Source organism: Cucumis sativus, chromosome 6 (genome assembly GCF_000004075.3).
Source record: "Cucumis sativus cultivar 9930 chromosome 6, Cucumber_9930_V3, whole genome shotgun sequence".
In the NCBI taxonomy this organism is placed as follows: Eukaryota; Viridiplantae; Streptophyta; class Magnoliopsida; order Cucurbitales; family Cucurbitaceae; genus Cucumis; species Cucumis sativus.
Window position 1 is genome coordinate 7,141,937 of NC_026660.2, and position 19,449 is coordinate 7,161,385.

General features: G+C 27.2%; 1 protein-coding gene and 1 non-coding gene across 2 annotated transcripts; one reads left to right on the forward strand and one right to left on the reverse strand.

Annotated features, from left to right (window-relative positions):
- Nucleotides 1-1,710: 1,710 nt before the first annotated feature.
- TRNAF-GAA lies at nucleotides 1,711-1,783 on the forward strand. Its single transcript has one exon. It is a non-coding gene; the product is annotated as a tRNA-Phe (tRNA).
- An 11,701-nt stretch (nucleotides 1,784-13,484) lies between these two features.
- On the reverse strand, nucleotides 13,485-15,198 carry LOC101217354 (NAC domain-containing protein 43). The gene is made up of 3 exons (XM_011658553.2): nucleotides 14,956-15,198; nucleotides 14,572-14,846; nucleotides 13,485-14,479 (listed from the first exon to the last, which is right to left on the reverse strand). Exons 1-3 carry the CDS (start codon nucleotides 15,134-15,136, stop codon nucleotides 13,715-13,717), a joined length of 1,221 nt encoding a protein of 406 aa, XP_011656855.1. The 5' UTR covers nucleotides 15,137-15,198; the 3' UTR covers nucleotides 13,485-13,714.
- Between the last annotated feature and the right edge of the window lie 4,251 nt (nucleotides 15,199-19,449).

Below are 19,449 nucleotides of genomic sequence, written 5' to 3' on the forward strand. Positions count from 1 at the left end.
TGGAGAGGAGGCTATTGAAGTCGTTCAACGTAACTTTCCATATGATTATTTTTTCCTTTTAGGTTATTGGATGAAAGAACCAAAGTAAAAAAAAAAAAAAAAAAAAAAAGAAAGAAAATGGAAAAAAAATATCTTTTTTCAATGAATTTTTTCTACCTTTTTCAACAATGTGGGAAGAAACAAAAAAGATGCCAATCTTGTAGAGATCGTGAAAAATGTTATAGCTATCCTAAGGTTGATTAGGGTCCACAATTTAATTATATTACATTTTTTTTTCTCTATGTTAATAATTTACTTTATTCTTATAAGGTTCATTTGCCTTCTCCTTTTATTCACCTTTTTCTCATTTTTTTCCTCTCCCTTTTCTATTCATATTTGTTGTAATGTTACATTGCGCATAAACATGAATTGAATTAGGGTTTTAGCATAATCATGAATCATGATGATGAGATTCTTGAACCCTCGTTGAATATTTTGTAACAATTCCTTACTTAAGTTTAGTGTTTTAAATGTGCTCAAAACTATTCTAAAATGGTTAAATATTTCCTTATTCAAATTATTGTAGTTATTTTAACAATCCTTCAGAGAGAAAATAAATTTTAAAGTCATCTCTTGGCTGCTCTCATTTGGAAGGTATCACTGAATTTTTCCATTGTTGATGGTCGCCTTCCTGTTGCCATATGTGTCTTCTAATTCCTTTCCCTTTGGTTTGGAGTTTCGTGAGAGCTTCCATCTCTTTCAAATAATTATTAAATGATAAGGTTTAGTTCCTTTTGGAATAAGATTTTTTTACTAAGGAAATTATGGGCTTTCTTCTAGATGTTTACTTACTATTTATATGAATATTGATCAATTGGACTATTTTCTTGATCACTATTAATCAAAAGGAAATATGTTCCAAAGATGAAAATGGTTTGTATTTGTATAAATATTCCAATTTGGTCGAGGAAATCTTTTTCTTCTTTTTTTTTTTTTTTGAAAAAGGAAGATACCTTCCTAACACCCTTATTCGTCTCCTTCAAGATATTTTGTTAAACACAAGAGAAGTAAAGTAATACATATACTATTAATCTTGAGGTTAGACGTTGAATTTTAAACTTGATTTCTTCTATTTGAAACAAAATAGTCAAAAGATAACAACCAACACCGCACAAAAATATAAAGAATCGCTAATATGTTAACTTTATGGAATGAGAAAAGAGAAGAATCGAAAGAAGATGGATTTATTTGTTATTTACGAAAAATCCACGCTTACAATGTTTCCATCTTAATTCCAACTTAGAGTTGATTTTTAAGTCCTAAGCATTTTATTCTTTTCCTTTTCCTAATTTCTTTTTGAATACATAAACATTTTTAATACATGAAAGTGTATTTTTAGTGTGAATTTCAAAGTTAGATGTTGAAGTATATCCTATCAAGTTTTAACAAAATTTAATATTTTAATCATATGTTTTTTATTTAAATTATTCAACTATAAGCAAAAAGGTATTATTTCAATTTTTCTTAACTTATAAAATGTTATGAAAAATAATTATAATGTTAGAGTTTTGAACGGGGGTTTTTCTAAAAATAATGAAAAGGACTATTTGCATTTTATAGAAGACTATAAATGTTTTGTTGAATATTTGCTCTCTAAAAATAATTTTTTAATTAAATTTTTTTATTTGTTTGAGAAGTTATAAAATTATTTAATTTTTAAATAATTAACAAGCGGGGATAGCTCAGTTGGGAGAGCGTTAGACTGAAGATCTGAAGGTCGCGTGTTCGATCCACGCTCACCGCATATATATTTTTATTTTATTTTTGTGCACTTTTTTAAAATTGATAATAATGAGCTTCTAAAAAGGAGAAAAGGAGAATGGTTTTGAAAAGATGAGTTAATAATAATTTAGTGGAATCTCATGGAGAAGAGTAAAGGGAATATAAATGTAGGGTAAAGCTGTCTCTCTTTTACTAAAACCTCACCTTTTATTTTGTCTTTCAACTTGGAAGTTAGTGAAGAAAAATGAATAATATTAAAATCGAGTTAATCATTTCAAATGTATATATATCTATATACATACCAAATACATTGATTATCATATTTCAGATTGATTCCGTGGCTTTGATTTTCAAAATAAAATATTGTAATCAGAACCTATTCTTAAAGCTGTCTTACCCTAGTCACTTCAATTTAAAATTAATCAATTAAATAAAATTATTATAAACAACAAACTCTTTCAAATATTTACAAGTATAGATCTTAAATTTTATTATTATTTGTTATATTAGAAAATATCTCTAAATAAAATATTCAAATTACATTTCTAAAGATGTAACACTTTGCCTGTTTACATATATCATTATTCAAATTTCAAACCCTTCAAATAGAAAAGTCCCCACCTTCTTTACCTAACTTTCTTGCCCCACTTTTTTGTTCTTCTTGGTTCTTCATCTTCTTTATGTTTTTCTTTTTTTCATATATATCAATCTTCTTAAACAAAGTTTAGATATGTGCAACCTTGAAATTTGTCATTCTTTGGGTTTGATAGAGAAAAATGTGAAAAATGTGAAAAATAATAACCTTAGTTTATTATGGTTAAAAACTCCATATCAATAGATGTGGCTTTTGGTTCATCTCTTTTTTCTTCATTTCTAGTTGAATATAGTTGAAGATTAGAGCTATCAAAAGGAGAGGGGTAGTAGTAATCTTCTAAAAATAAAAGGGGAAAATATTGTCCAAATTCATGTTACTCTTACCTTCTTTAACTTCCCTAGATTATATTGCTTCAAAGAAAAAAAAGAAACATATCCCTAAATTATTATATAAAAAATTAGGTTCAAATACGACTATTATTTCGTTCTAATTTGGACTTTTGTATTTAGTTTCTATTTTGGCTAAAATAAAAAGAATCTTGATTGAAGTTACATTTATAATTATGAAAATATGTTTACTAAGTGTGTCTTTAATTGTCTTGAAAATCTTAATATTGTTTAACCAATTTCAAAAATAATAATTTTAAAAACTAAATTGAAGTCTTATTAATAAAATTCGATGTAGAGTACTGAAACTAAAATGGTTTAGGGATAATATAAGAACTAAAAACATTAAGCAAACGGATTAAACCTTAATTAAATGGATACAAATAATTAGTGTATAAATGTAATATTGCATGCCACAATAATAATCAATGTGTTGCTGTTGGATAGAAGAAATAAAAGTAATTGCAAAGAATTTTGAAGAAATTTCCTTTGTTTAATAATAATAATAGGTTTAAATTCTGAATCATGTACGTGGATTTATGATATTTTAGTGAGTGATGGTTGCCAAAATCCCGTCTCTTTGCCTTTCTAATAATAAAAGCAGTCTTATTTAAACCAATAATAATAATAAGACAGACTCAAAAATATAACAAATGATAATATTATAAATAACAATAACTACAAACTTGTAAAAGAACCTAATTTTTTGTGAAAAATGTGAATACACAATCAAGATATAAAATATGAAAATATTGTGTTTTGAAAGACCATATTATTCATTGCACGAAAACGACTATAAACAATTGATATACTGACAAATTAGAGATGTACATTAATGAATTTAATTTTGATATATCTTTCACTTTTTTTACCAAGTTGTAATTAAAATGCAACAAATAATTACTATGTTAAGAAAAATAAACAAGTGAAAGACCAAAAACAAAAATATGTCACAATAAGATGTGTATTGTCTCTTAATATTATATTGGTGGCTCTACATACAAAGTCAAACAAAAGTAACACCCAACCAGAACGAAGCCTATGCAATCATACATTGTAGTTGCTAAAGATAAACACAATTAACATAGTTTAGTGGTTGATTAGTTTTAGTTTATATATTTTTAAATGTTTAATTAAGTTACTTTGCAGAAATTTAAAATGTTTGGAATCCAACTCAAAATTTATTTTAAACCATTTTTTTTCAAAAGAAATTTAAATAAAACTTACTTTTCTAATATATTTTTTAATCCAACCTATTTGATTGATGCTAAAGTTACAAAATTATATACCCATATTTAGCAGAGGATGGTTTTGAGTATAATTAAACATGGTTGAATATGTTCTCTTCTTTTGATTACAAAAATGAAAATAATATTATAACATTTTGGAGTTCTCTTCTTCTCTAAAAATGTCGTCAAAGTATGTTTAATCAAGAGATAATGTTGTTAAGTTGATATGTTACCAGTGAGTTTGCGTGGGGGGAATTTATAAAAGATAATTGGGAAACATGGCATGGGTGAGGGGACAAAAACAACAAGAATGAGATGGAAATTAGGAGGAATAGATGACAGAATTAGTGTATAGACGATGATGCTGTTCAAAAGTCAGCCAACAACCGATTCATGGGACAAAGTTAAAGCGTACACAATTATTTTATCCCATGGTGAGATGTTTATGTTATGTGTGGGTTCCTTTTTTTTTTCTTTTCTTTTCAAAATAGTTACTATATATCCATATATTATTGCATTGGGTGAGGTTTTGTTTTTTCATATACCTTCAAACTTGTCTTCATAACTTTTTTGGTGACTAAATTTGAATAGATTCATTTTATTTCATTATTGACAACTTCTGTTGTTCACTTCATAATTTCTGATCACTTTCTAGGTTTATTTATTTATTAATTCAACAACTTGACACTCAAATCATTAATATTTAGATGAAATTAAATATTATAACAGAGATGATTCTAGATCAGATCGACCAAAAGAGAGAAGGTTTAGAGCTTGATGAGTTGAAATGCCTAATCCAGCATGCCCTGTCTACATGAGTTGAAACTTGAAAGGTTATCCTGATTGGACTCTCAATCCCTACTCGGGACAACCTACCTAGCTCATATATTTCTATAAATATATATCATTCTAGCTAGTTTTAGAATAAATAATTCTCTTCATAATTATAAAGACCTTTTTTAAGATACACTTTCATAAACTAAAGTACAAAGTACATCAAGTTGAGGTTTAGGGGCGGTGTGCCCTCCAGTGAGATTTGAGGGTAACCCTCCCAAAATCTAAGTAGAATTTTCATATTTGGGGTATTTAATTTTTTAAAATTTTATCTAATTATTATGACTTTAAGGTCAAAGAGAAATACATTATATAAACTTTCAAATCCTAAATATGTGAATAATTTGCATTTTACAACATTCTCTCTTTTAAAATTATTCTCTTTTTGTTCCACGTAAATCTATGTTTTGATTATCTACTACTCTATGTTTTAGATGTATTCCTTATTCGTTGATTTCGTAACATACTCTAAACTTGTTACAACTTATGCACTCTATAATTTAAATAGTGATTGGTGCATATGCCTTCAAGGGACAAGTACATTGACATGTAGGCCTTTCTATTTTGTAGGTAATCATGTATTTACCAAATTTATTGTTGTTGTCACATGAAAGATTTAAATCAATCTTTATCTTATTCAGACTCTTTCATGAATAACTATCATGTAATGTATGGTTTATTTGAATTCTAAACTACTAATTCAAAGTCATTTTTATAAATTTTTAAGAAAGTATATAATATAAGAACACAGATGCTCAAATCTTTATGCCATATCCTACTTTTAGAAAAACGTTGGAAAGTTGTTTTTGTAAATCCTTTGATACGTTTCTAATGTATGTAAACAACCTTAATTTATTGATATCAAAGTCAATATTTCTTTTAGTATATTAAGGAGTACATATAAATCTTTTCACTTTGTAAGTCATCCTCTCTTCTCCCAATCCACACAACTAGATTATATATAAAATGTATATATATATAGTTAAATGTTTTAGAATAAAAAAAAAAAAAAAAACTATCATGAGTAGAAGTTTATGATTCTGAAATTTTACTATACAATATAAATATTTGTAACAGTTTTATTATTTACAATAATTTATCAAAACTATATATATATATAACTCTAACGTTATTCTTCAATGTTTGTACTATATCAGATCTCCAAACTAAAAATAGGAAGAAATTTTTGGTATTTGGGACTTCAACATTTGTATTTTTTAATAAAAAATTGACAACAAAAATGATTTGGTACAAGATATCCCATATGATCTCTTTTGACACGACAATTGACCAATTTAATTAGGCATTTACAAATTAATTAAATAGAAAATTTAATTAAGTTAAGTTGGATGTTGTCATTGAATGAAAGTTTATACCAAAATTTGGGTAGAAATTTAATTTAAAGTGTTATTAGAGGATGATGAAAAATAGGGTTCCAGTTTTAAGAGAAAGGAAAAGACTTGTTTTCTTTCAAATTTGACTTTTTTTTTTTTTTTTATCAAATAATTAAGTTGACAAATGAAGAAAAAGTAAAGGAAATAAAGCAAAGATTGTGACAAAATGATAGATGAAAAGGAGTGAAAGAGTGTATATGTCTTGCATCATTATAGTTACACCAATAACAATAACAATTAAATTATTGTTTCTCGTCACAGCCCACAATTTAATTAAGTTTTTTTATATTATTTTTGGATTAACTAAAAGTAATTCATTTTAACTCAATTGTGTTGAGGTATATTAGGAATTCAATTATGGTAGAAAAGAAAAGTTAATTTGGGAAAACTTTAATTTGCTTTGAATTAATTAAACAAACAATTAGGTAATCAAGTTTAAAAAGTAATATTGAATTAGTTGTGTGTGTTTATGTCTGGAATGGAGACAGAAAAACAAAAGGTCAAGTCAATTTACAAAACACAGCACAAAAGTCAACTATATATTCTTTGATATTTAGAAGGTAGTTGTGTAAGTTCTATCATATGGACACTGTTATCAGATTCTTTTGTCTTTTAATTCCAACTTGTGTAATTCATACTTTACAAATATTTTATATATTATTCTCAAAGTCACACACACACCTGATAGATGTGTCATTTGGCTGTATTACCTCCAACTTTGACAATGAATTTCTCATTATATAACAAAGAAAGAGAGAGAGAGAGAGAGATTCTCTTAAAACTAATGTTGACTTATGGCCATATTTTACAACCACACTATACAAAACATTTTGTTGTCTACTCAAATGAGCACTACAAAAAAGGCTTCAGGATATCAAATTTTCATATTTTTATATATTAATAATGTATTCACACCAAAAACAATATTCATTATAAACCTAACTATCGCTTATCACACCTACAATAAATATATCTTTTAATCAAAAAATTGGACATTCAAATCATTTTCACTTTCACACACATATACAAAGGACATAATATCTACCCTTCATTCTAGTTTCTATTCGCCTTCTTTCAGCCTCTTCCTCTACTGCATTGTGGTTAATCTAATCTATAGGGCTAATTTTCTTTACTTATTCTAACTTCTTTACTACTCTACCTTTTCCTTAGAATTCATTCATTATAGCACATATTCTCCAAAAAGAATAAGGAAGTGAATGTCAAATAAAATTGTTGCTTGCTGGAATAGTATATATGTGATTCAAACATTTATTCAAGTCCCAAACTATATTTGACATTATTTAAGAAAAGTTATACAATAGTGATAATTTAGGAACATTTATAAAAGGTCAAGGTAATATGATAGGCTCACCTTTCTTAAGAAAACATAGACATAATTGTAGGTGTTTTTCATATAAATTTAGCCAAAAGAAAAAAGAAAAATATTATATATGAAATATTAAATTAAAATAGTTGCACTCGTAAACGATTAATACTATTTTTTAAAAACGTGTCTACTGGACATTTAGAAAAGAAATAGAGAGACTGAACTTACAATTTAACCCTAAATTAATGAAGTATCCATGCAAAACTAAATTTAATTATTTTTGTCCAAAGTTTCAACTGTATTAATTATTATTATTTTGAGATATAAATGTAATTGATTATTAATGAAACATATAAAAAAATTAGAAGTATTTCAGAGTATTTCCTTACTATAATAGATTAGCTTTATGTAATGTGTTTAGAAAGTTCATTATTAATTAATTTAGAACAATATACTAAATCTGTTGTTAGATAACACGTCTTTATAGGAATATCATCAAATTTTGGATTTCTTTCTTTCTTTACAAAAGGCAATTATGCAACAGAAAATTTTAAACCCATCATAGATTTTTTTTTTCTCTTTTTCTTTGGGGGGGGTGGGTGATAATCCGTCATAGATTATTGTTTATTGTATTGGGACTAATATTTGATTAATTAATTAGATGGGGACCTATTTCAAAAACTTTTTTTTTAAAAAAAAAAATAAATAATAAGGATTTCTTTCTAATTTAGTTTTTTTAAAAAAAAAAAAATCAATTATTCTATAATTTTGATTAGAAAATTTTAATTTATTTAATTAGATCATTGTTTTGAAAAGGAGTCCAACAATAATAAACATAGCTCAATAATTCAAATATAAAGAATCATAGAAACTTTTCTTCACCAAACTTAGGTTAATTTGTCCAACACTTGCTTTAAATCCTTCTAGAAAACATAATTTTGATTGGATTAAACTCAACATTTTCATATATAACTTTAATTAAATATGATTAGTTTCTTTTTTGTTAATGATTTGTACTTTTATCACTTATATATTTTTTATAAAAAAGAGATGAGGACTTGAAATAATTCTATAAAAAGCTTAGAATAGTGACATTAGAACTCGGCTATAGATCAAAATTAAATATTAATAATCTGAAAATAAATATGGGTTTTGAAAAAGGATAATAATAAATTAAAAAGGGGAATAATTATGATTAATAGGTTGTTATGAAAAAAAAGAAAGTGTGTATGCATGGAAGGTTGTAGGTGAGTGTGTGTGTGTGGGTGTGGGTGATTTATTAACACAATTAATAGAGTTTTGGAAATTAAACCCTTTTTATGATTTAGGTGGTTAAAGGGTCAGTATTTGCAAATTGAGGCTTTATTCAAAGTCCTAATTGACAACACAAACTTAACCTACCACCCTTTTAACTCATACACCTATCACTTTGTAGTTTGTATTCATCAAATCAAACACAATTTCATTTGGGTTTTTTCTTTTCTTTCTCTCTATGCATTCAAACTATCAAACAACCTATATCGCCTCATTGTTTCAGTTATACCTCTAAACTTTTAAAAGCTTTCATTTAAGCTTTGACTTTTGTGATTTGATTCGTCAATACAATCCGTGTATGCTTCTGTCAAAGTCTACCAACGTCTATGATAGATAATATCTATTATCAATCAATTTTGTTGTACTTACAATTATATGAATGTGTTGCTATACAATTAATTATTATCTAAAAAGGTTATTCAATCCAATAAAAACACATTTCACATCTTTTCAACCATATATCTGTTTATATATTTGATAACTATAAACAACAAGATACAAAGCTTTTTATATATATTGATCAACCATCCTACGTTTTTCAATATATATATATATATGTATTCAAAGCTTTATAATTGATAAAAGCCTTCAACAGATGTTTTGAGAAAACCAAATTTTCAACTTTAAGGTGTATAATTATAACCAATTTTATATTTGATGAATATTTTCTTATAATATATAGTTTTTATTTATAATAATTTTGAATTTTATCTTTACCTAAAACTATACACACATTTGCTTTTATTTTTTAGAATATGTTGGCTTTGTTAGTGTGTGTATATTATATAGATAGCAAAATTATTTTCCATTTTTTTTAAAAAAAAATCAAACTAGTTAGCAAAATGAATTCTCATATGATCCTTATATATATAATGTTGTAAGTAAATTGATCTCAATTTGATTCCTTAATACTTTTTTAAATTCTCAAATTTATATCCCTAATATGTAATGCAAATTAATCCTCTCCATTAGGCCACTTACAAACTTTTATTATTAAAATTTGAAATTTCTTATTATAAAAACAAAAGTTGGAGTCTTTGCTTTTATTTATTGGCCCCAAATAACCATAACTTAACTTTACAAAATAAATAAAATAATAGTAATATTTTGTTATATTTTTATAACTATTTGTTATACTCCCACCAGATATGCTGATTAATTTAATTTTTATATGTGATTGACAACCCTAAGTGTTGATATGTATGTTATTTTATTTTCCATATTTTCCATTATCACTTTTTAAGTAAGCTGTGTCTGTAACATCTTGTGAAAATAATGAAGTTTCGTTATATTTTCTCAATATTACTTTTAGACACAATTTTGTTTAAGTTTCTCAACATTTAAAATGTCTCTCTACACATGCTTAAGTCAAATTAATGTAAATAACAACTAAAAAGTAAGCATTATAAACTAATAAGTTCAAATTTGTATTTAAATACCAGGGATAACAATTAAAATTAAAATATTAGTACATATAGCAATTACATTTAAATGAATTTGTAAATATAGTATAGACTGTAACTTACTATTATGATTGATGTTTCAAAAATTGTTATCTATTATAATCACTCAAAACATTATGACTTGACTATGACTATTGTTGGCGCTCACCTGTTGATTGGCCATAGGTGTTCGAGACAATAATTGGTGATAGTTTTAATTACCATAGTAGAAATGAAGGTGTGAAGAGATTTGGGAAAATTGAAATAATGGATAGCACTTTTAGAGTCAATATTTAATTATATAGCAACGTCATTCAAAAAAGATGGTAAATATGGCAAAAATGAATGGTGAGAGAGTTTATTAATACTAAACAAATTTTTATATGAAATGAGATATGGTGGGTTGAGTTAATTAGGTTAATGGTTAAAAATTGGGGTGAATCATGGGATATATAAACACAAGATCTAAGTAGTCTAAATTTTCTTTAAAAAAATGACCACCATATTTATTGATTTTCAGAAGAAGCACGAATCAGTTCTAGAATAGAATTAATAGTACACATCCTACCTAAACTAATAAAAATGGATTATCTTCTATTTTAAATTAGCTACTAACAACAATTATATCTCTCTTTCTCTCTCGAACTAAAATCCACTTTGGATTCTTTCATAATTTGACATCTTCATTTAGAAATAAAATATTATATTGTACTAATTTTATGAGTTTTTTTTTCTCTTTAATTTTTTATTTATTTGAATAATGGGTTTGTTAATGGATTATATTTTTTGAAATAAAGAACAAAGAGTTTGGTTTATGTGATCAACTTTTTTTAATAGAAATTTTCTTAACTTGTAGTATGATTTTAGAATGTAAATAATGTAAAATTATATTTTGGATGTGATATATGTTTAAAGCAATTTTAGAATTAAAGTGAAGAAAAATACAAAACAAAAGATATATCTTTTCAAACAGTTTGGGAAAATAATAGAAAGTAGTTTTAAAAACATAATTTTTCTTAAAAAGTGTACCTAACAGTTCTTTTTTCTACAGTGATTTAAAAATATATTTATGAATAGTCAAAACAAGGTGTTGTTTCAAAAGCATTTAAAATTTTGTCTACTAAATAAAACAATTTATTTTGAAAAGTTATTTCACTACAAATAAATAAATTTCTTCTTTAGATATTGAATTTTAAAAGTTAGTTTAATTAGGTTGAGTATAATTGCTAGAATAGACCCTTTTTCTAAGAAATTAAAATAGAGACCTAATTCTTTTTTTAAGAAGTTAAAGTATAGACCTAATTAAATCTATCACAAACAACTTCAATAATAATAATATGTTACCTATTATTAATATTTATCATCAAAATACTTACTAATGACCACCTCCTACCTAAGTCGTTTGAAGTGATCGATCATCTAATTTATCATTGGCGATGATCGTCGGAGGTGATGTTTGAGTTAGTTGTTTAAGTTTCTGTCAGAGTTGGTCATTGGAAGGGTCCTTGGTGTTGGCCACTGGATGGTGTGTTCGTCAAATATGTGGTGCAAATGGTTGGTTACCAAAGTTTTTGTACAAAGCCGATGATCTTAGAGATTTTTCTCACTGGAGGCCAGTGTCACTAGATATTAGAGGTGGTAATCTGAGTTAGATATTAGAGGGGGTTGTCAAAATCATCATTGTCGACAATAGTTACTGTAGATGGGTGTCAAAATTGCTACTAGGTGGTTGTTGGCATGTTACTGTAAGTGCGCACTATCGTCATCAGATAGCTAGAGTATTTGCTAGATTTGGTTACTAGAGTTGCTAGTAAACGTGGTTGTCATTGGAGTTGGTCATCATAGGTCACTAAAGGTTCTCATATTGAAGTGATCAATTGATTCATAAATAAAAGTCTCAGAAGGTATTTGGTTTTTTTTATCTTAGATCTAAAATCTTTTCTACAATAAAAAAAAAAAAACTAAGATTGTCTAAATATTGAATTGGCAGGTCAACAAAAATATTCTCAAAACTTATAATATTGAACAATCTCATGTTCGTTTAATAATTTGTTATTGAATTAACACACCAAATACACTTAACTTCATTTGATATAAATCATTCAATAGATTAGAGATCAAGTGAAAAAATAAAGATAAACTAAAAATCTGTGGATTACACTTACAAATATTTTAAACCTAAGTTCTCTCAACACACAATCTAAATACAAATTACATTTATCCAAAATCTTATTAAAATGTTTTAATTAACCAAACCATAGATAACAATAATTTTTTTTTAAAAAAAAAAAATTCCTTTGTTTGCATGTATAAATAAATAAAGAAATATGTATATATCGAAAGAGAGAGAGAGGATCGATATCAAAAAACAACTTTTTTTAATCTTTTGATGTATGTCCCAATGCCCTTTTCATCGGCAGTCATTCATGTTGAGGAAGTGGAGCCCATACACCACACTCATATCATTGAGCAATGTATACTTAATTACTTGCAGATTTCTTTCAACTCCTTACTCAATTATATTCCTATATCAAAATTACATCATTTTTTCAACAAAAAAATAAGAGATTTTCGTGTGCCAAATTGTGGTTAGATAACTAAGTTTTATCGGATTTTTTTATAATATCATTAGAGAAAAAGAAACACATTAGTCCACATTTCACCCTTTCTCCTTCTTCACCTTAATCATTTCAACACACAACATCTACCAAAAATACACCTAATTTAGATCCGTTTTGACAAAAGATAAAAATAAAAAATACTCCACGTCAAATAGTCATTACTCATTTGAGATCATAGTTAAATCACCATTTATTCGGTTGATGGATTATATTACTACAAGAATGTATTTTATATTATAATATCAAGTTAAGCGATCAATGTATTGACACAAAAGTTTAAGTTTATGGATTATGAGATCAATAGCGTAACCGTTAGTTTGCACCATTAAATATATGAGAAAGAAACTATACGTAGAGTTATTTATGAAGTAATCACATTTTTATAGTAAGTCATGTTGACTGTTATTGTCTGAAATTAAATTAAATCCGAAAGAGATTCTAGAAGCACAGGAGGTTACAGGTTAAGGACAAAAAAAAATGATTAAACTCTATAAAATGAATTATAAGAAAAGAAAAAATAATTTGGAGTTTGACAATAATGTGACCCCATGCATCTAAAACCCTCTTGAATTTGATTAACCTTTTACTTTTTGAATTTGTGTTTTTTTATTTATGTTACAAAAGATTTCTTCTTCTTTCTTCCTTCCTAATATGATGTAAGACATATGAATTATGATAACTTGATCTATGATAAGATCATATTTCTAAATATTTAATTAATTAATTAAAACCCTTCTCGATAATTTCCTCTTTCCTCTCTGTAAAATTCTTGTCTCCCCCCATAATTTCGATGGATGGTTATTGTCTGTAGCTATATTGTTGTATCGGATACGTGGCATAACGGGTCAGTAGACGACAATCTGGCAAAGCTCCACAACTCGGTGTCGACATTGTTATAATCTTGAGGGGCGGTGGGGGCGGCGACGACTGCGTTGTAGGAAGAAGATGAAGATTTGGAGGAAAAGGATGTGGTTGCACGTAGTGTTGTAGTAGTTGGGAGTTGATCACTGTAATATATCATATTGGATACTTCGACTTGGCCGTTGAGTTGGGAGGCGACCAAACGGTCGAATGCTGCCCAATTATGAGGAGCGGAAGAGACGACGGAAGAGGAGTCCAATTGGTAGCCAGAAACTATCATAGGATCAGCGGGGCCCAGGTGGTTGTTAATAGGTTGGTAACAGTTATGAGTGCTGGTAGAATTTGGGCTTTCCAAGCTTGGAAGTTTGGAGAATCTTCCGTCCAGGTAACTACCGCTACCGTTTATAACAACAGAGGATGTGTCAATAGGATGGAGTAACCTCCCAGCACCCATCCCCATCCCCATCCCGTCCTCATCTTCTTGATCTTCTTCAATAATTTCCTTGCAAGTTCTTCCCATGTAGTGAATGATTTGATCTAATGCTCCGTCATTGCAGGAATCAAGCAACAAAGACGACGTGGTGTCATTAGTTGTAGTACTCATTGGACTATCTAGGGTTTTATGGTGGTTTTTCTTCTTAAAAATCCTACACACCACCCACCCTTCTTCTTGTCCACCATCTCCAATCACAACTACACTGGTTGCCTTCATCATCTAAATCAAAAAAATTCAGCCAATTATAAATAAATAAATTAGGAGGTAATTAACAAAATATATATATAGAGAGAGAGAGAGATTAGCAGTACATTATTGGATTCGGATGTGGAATTTTCATCAAGTCGATACTCATGCATAATCCAATCCGATTTCTGGCCATGAGGAGCGCGACCTTTATAAAACACAAGCGTCTTTCTCATTCCGATTCTTCGACAATTACTATAAATAACTTTATCACGACCTGTTGCCTTCCAGAACCCAGCTGCAGTAGCTCGGTTAGTCCGAGTCCCAGTTGGATACTTTTTATCCTTATGACTAAAAAAATACCAATCGTTTTGCGGAGTGGTTCCAATCTTACATTTCTCTATAGAACAAAACAAGCAAAAGAGAAATGAGACTACACGTCATTATTATGATCATAAGAGTGATCAAAGTTTGGTTGAGTAGTAGTAGTAGTTTGATACAGTAAGTACCTTGGATGTCCCAAGGCTCGAGCTTGTTGAGATCAACATCACGAATGACGTCCAAGTCGATCTTGTCGAAAGAAACCTTCTTGCGGAGATAATACTGGAGGAGCTCTTCTTCGGTAGGGTGGAAGCGAAAGCCAGGAGGGACTTGGGATTGTCCATTGACAGAGATGCTCATTTTTGGCATTGGAAGATTGTGTGTGTGTGTGTGTTGATGGGATTAATGTCATATGGTTATGTGTTATGAAGGGGGGGAGGGGGGGGAGGGGAATATACAATATAATATATATATATATATATATAGATAGATAGATAGATAGATGTTTAAGTTTTATATGAATGAATTAATTAATTTGAAGAAAAACAAAAGAAGAAAAAGGAAAAAGGGTGGGTTAGTTTTACTATGCTTGGAGAAGAGCAAGCTACCAAGAAAGATGGGGAAAGAGGTGGGAGCCACATAGAAGGGGGTATGCCCACATCTAAAACTACGACACTCGACCTTTAATATCTCCCACGAAAACCACCTCTCAAACAACCACTCACCTTTCTCTTTCCTTCCCTATCAAAATTACTCTTTTACACCCTCCACTCTTTCTCCCCTAATTTGGATCCATGATCCAACATCTCATCTCTACAATACACCCTTTTCTTTATTATTATTATTCACTTTAACTTGTTTTAATCATTATTTTTCTTTATTTATATATCTTTGTTTTCTATTACTCTTGGTTGGAAATTACTATATGTAAGTATTTTGGGATGGAGGTTCAACTATAATGGTTTGTTATGTTGGGTGAACTTTAATCTTTTTTAAGAATTTTAGTTTTTAGTATTGTGTGGTTGGATTGATTATTTGAATTGCAAAAATATTTAATATAATTTCTAGATATACTTAACTGTTACTATTATTTTAAAATCTTCACTTTTGTTAAATTCAAATATAAGTCAATTTTCAAAATCAAACCTAGCTAACCCTAAAAACTAACATGGCATTGAAAACTATTTTATTTTATTTATTTATGCAATTTAAGCTTATTAAATCCTAGTTATACTTAAACTTCCTTGTTTTGTTAGCAACGGTCAATTAATGATTTGAAAACTATGTTGAAGTAAAAACAATGGTAACAAATTTGATAATAGAAAATAAACTTCAATTTCAAAAACTAAACAAATATATAAAATAAGATATTATGAAACAAGAGGTAGGTGATTATGACTTAATTACTTCTCATATAGTTTATTTAACTAGTTCATATATGTGCAACTATGTCCAATAACAAACCTTATTTTCTCAACAAAAAGAAAAAAGAAAAAGGACCCTAACCTTCCAACGTGGTATTAAATTAAATAATTTTAAAAATTTTAAAAATATTGTCTAACAGATATGTTAATATTATAAAATATATATATATATATATATATATATATTAAATTTATTTTGAAAGAACAAAAGATGAATAATTTATATATAAGACACAACTAGTAACACAAGTAAAGGTTATAAAAATGGTAAACAAAATGTCAAAATCAATTAAACTAGTATAAACTTGTATTATGAACGTCAAAAATGAGATATTCACATATTGGTTGTTTATGTTTATAAAATTAAAAGAAAAAAAAAAAAGGAATAATGATAGTAGTTGAATTTCTCTCACTTTATGAGAGGGGGGGAAGAGAAAGGGAAGGCATCCACAACCACCGCAACAACAAAAAAGAAAAGTTGATGGGGTAGGGATTGCGCTTTCAAGGCTTTTTCATTTCTTTATTTTTCTATTTATTTAAAAATGTGATGCATGCCAATTTACATTTTTATTTTTATTTTAATCTCACAAAGGCTTGGATTCTATTTACATTTTTTTATTTTATTTTATTAAAGCAAAATCTTCATTATTTAACGGGTGGCTTTTTGGACTATTATATATTCTTAAATTAATTCTCTCAACTCAACACTCTTTTCTTTTCTTTTCTTTTCTTTTCCTTTCTTTCTTTCTTTTTAGGTCTTGTCACTCCAATGTCAAATTTGTACCATAAATTTATATTTACTCTCTTTTTTTAATATATATATATATATATATGACTTCCTTTTAATTATTTATGTTCGTGTCCATTTCATTTCATTATAATTAAGTTTGTTAAATATTAATGTCCCTATAGTGCAAACTAGCTACATGTTCCATCTCCCATCACTTGTTGCTTCTACTAGGATAAACGTTGTTGGAGAAAAGAAGAAAAGAAAACCCACACTAGCTACTCTCACAAGATTAATTAAGTAGACAAATATAACAAAAACAATTTTAAATAAATCGATAACATTGAAAATAACACAAGAAATAACGTGGACATGACACATTTAGCGTAAAATCTCTTCGTGACCTTAAGAAGCGCGTTGAAAAATTGGTTGTACTTCAAAAAGAGTTTGACATTATAAAATTTGAGATAAGTATTGAGATGGTAACACTAAGAAGCATAGTGAAAATATTTTTAAATTAAAATAAAATATTATTGTTTACTTACGATAATGATGATTTATTATTGTATAAGGATAATTTGTAAATATTTTAATTTGTTTTTTTTACTACACTGAAACCAACTTTGAAAAAGAATAGTTAATAATAGATGTCAAATAGTTAATATAGTAGATGTTTTAGGTGGATGTTAATATTAGATGAATAAACAGATTAAATGGAGGGGTGTGATTTTACATTTTACCAGCAGGCAATGGTATTATTTGGTAGCACATCTACCATATGATATGGATGAATCTTTTGACTTTCATTAGTTTTATTTACTTTTGTTTTCTTTTTACTAACAGTAAAAGTAGTAGGGTAAATCTTGTCAAGTGTTCAACATTTTTGCTTTATGTTTCGTGTAATTACATCACTCTGCTATACATTTCACAAGTTAGTTATAAAATTTAACTCTTTTTAATTTCTAATGTAATAGCTACGTTATATAACTTTGCATTTAAGAGAATAGTAATAAAAATAATAATATATACTCACTCTTTCTAACATACTTCTTTTTCAATAATAATAATAATAATATAAAATCTCATGTACATATATTCAACTCTTTTGTTCATAGTTTGGTGGATTTTATACTATTAATGTCCCATAATTTTAATTCAATGTATACTATCACATAATTGTAAATATAACAATCAAATTCAAAATATTAATATATATAACAATATTTTATAGCAAAATTTAACAAGAGTTTATTATCGATAGGAATCTCTCATATTGATAAAACATATTTCAAGTATTGGTCTACCAGAGTATAAAAGAGTTTATTAGTAATAGAAGTATGTCACGCTCATAAACTTTGTTATATTTGCAATTTTTATAAAAATGTTATTGTACCCTTAATTATTATATAAAAATTGTTATTCATGGTAATTATCTCGTGTATGTGTGAAAAAATAACAGTCCTGGCTTTCATGTAAGTTTTTTTTTTCTATCGACTTCTCCAATATTATTTTAAGATATCATACAAGCCCAAAATTTTTATTTCATGTATTTACTTGGATGGTTTACGACATCAAATATTAGTAAATATAATACAATACGAAGAAAAATATGATAATTAAGGGTATATTGGTGTTAGATTATATCACTAAAAGGAGTCTATAAGGTATAATTAATAAAAAATAATATTACATGATAATTTGAATGAATACTTTTATCCATAATATTATATTATCCATTACATTACATGAAAAAGGTGATTCTGTGTTGAGTAATATAAAGTTGAAAACAAAGCCCAATATCATTAATGGCCCAATTCTTTCATTCTTGTAGAGTGATAAGGTTAGTGAATGAACAATAGCCAGAATATTTGCAAAAACATATAAAATATAATGAAAATATTGTAGACATGACAATTTTATATTTAGTTATTCCTTAAATCTTATCCTAATTTATATATGATTGTATATGTGAATATCATACCTATCCATTATGGATTTCTTTAAAAGTAGTATTCAAAATTTTGATTTAGATAGACTATACTATTTCTATTGTTATTCGGTATATAAATGTCATTTATCGTTGATGGATTTCTATTTTACTACTTTCTTATATAAAGTAAATTTATAGAGATGTCAACAGATAAAGGTGAGAGATGAGACTGGGGACGGTTATTTCCATATTTTAATCTTCATTTCCACAAAATTCTCCATTTACTTTTTCGTGAAAATCAAGATAAGACTTTTCATGATCAATTTTATCTTTTTTTTTTTTAAAAGGATGATTGATTTAATAAAACTTATAAATTAATTATATTATTATCATAATATATTTTAAAAAAGAATATTATCTAATAATATAGCAAAAAGAGTTGATATATTGACTTTATTGCAACATTTTTTTTGAAACACAATACAAACATTTCTAGATCTCATGCAAACACAATGCAAAAGTATTTTTTTTTGTAAATTCATAAACGAAATAATGAAAGATTTTACATACATGGCACCATGGAAAAGATTTCACAAGTAAA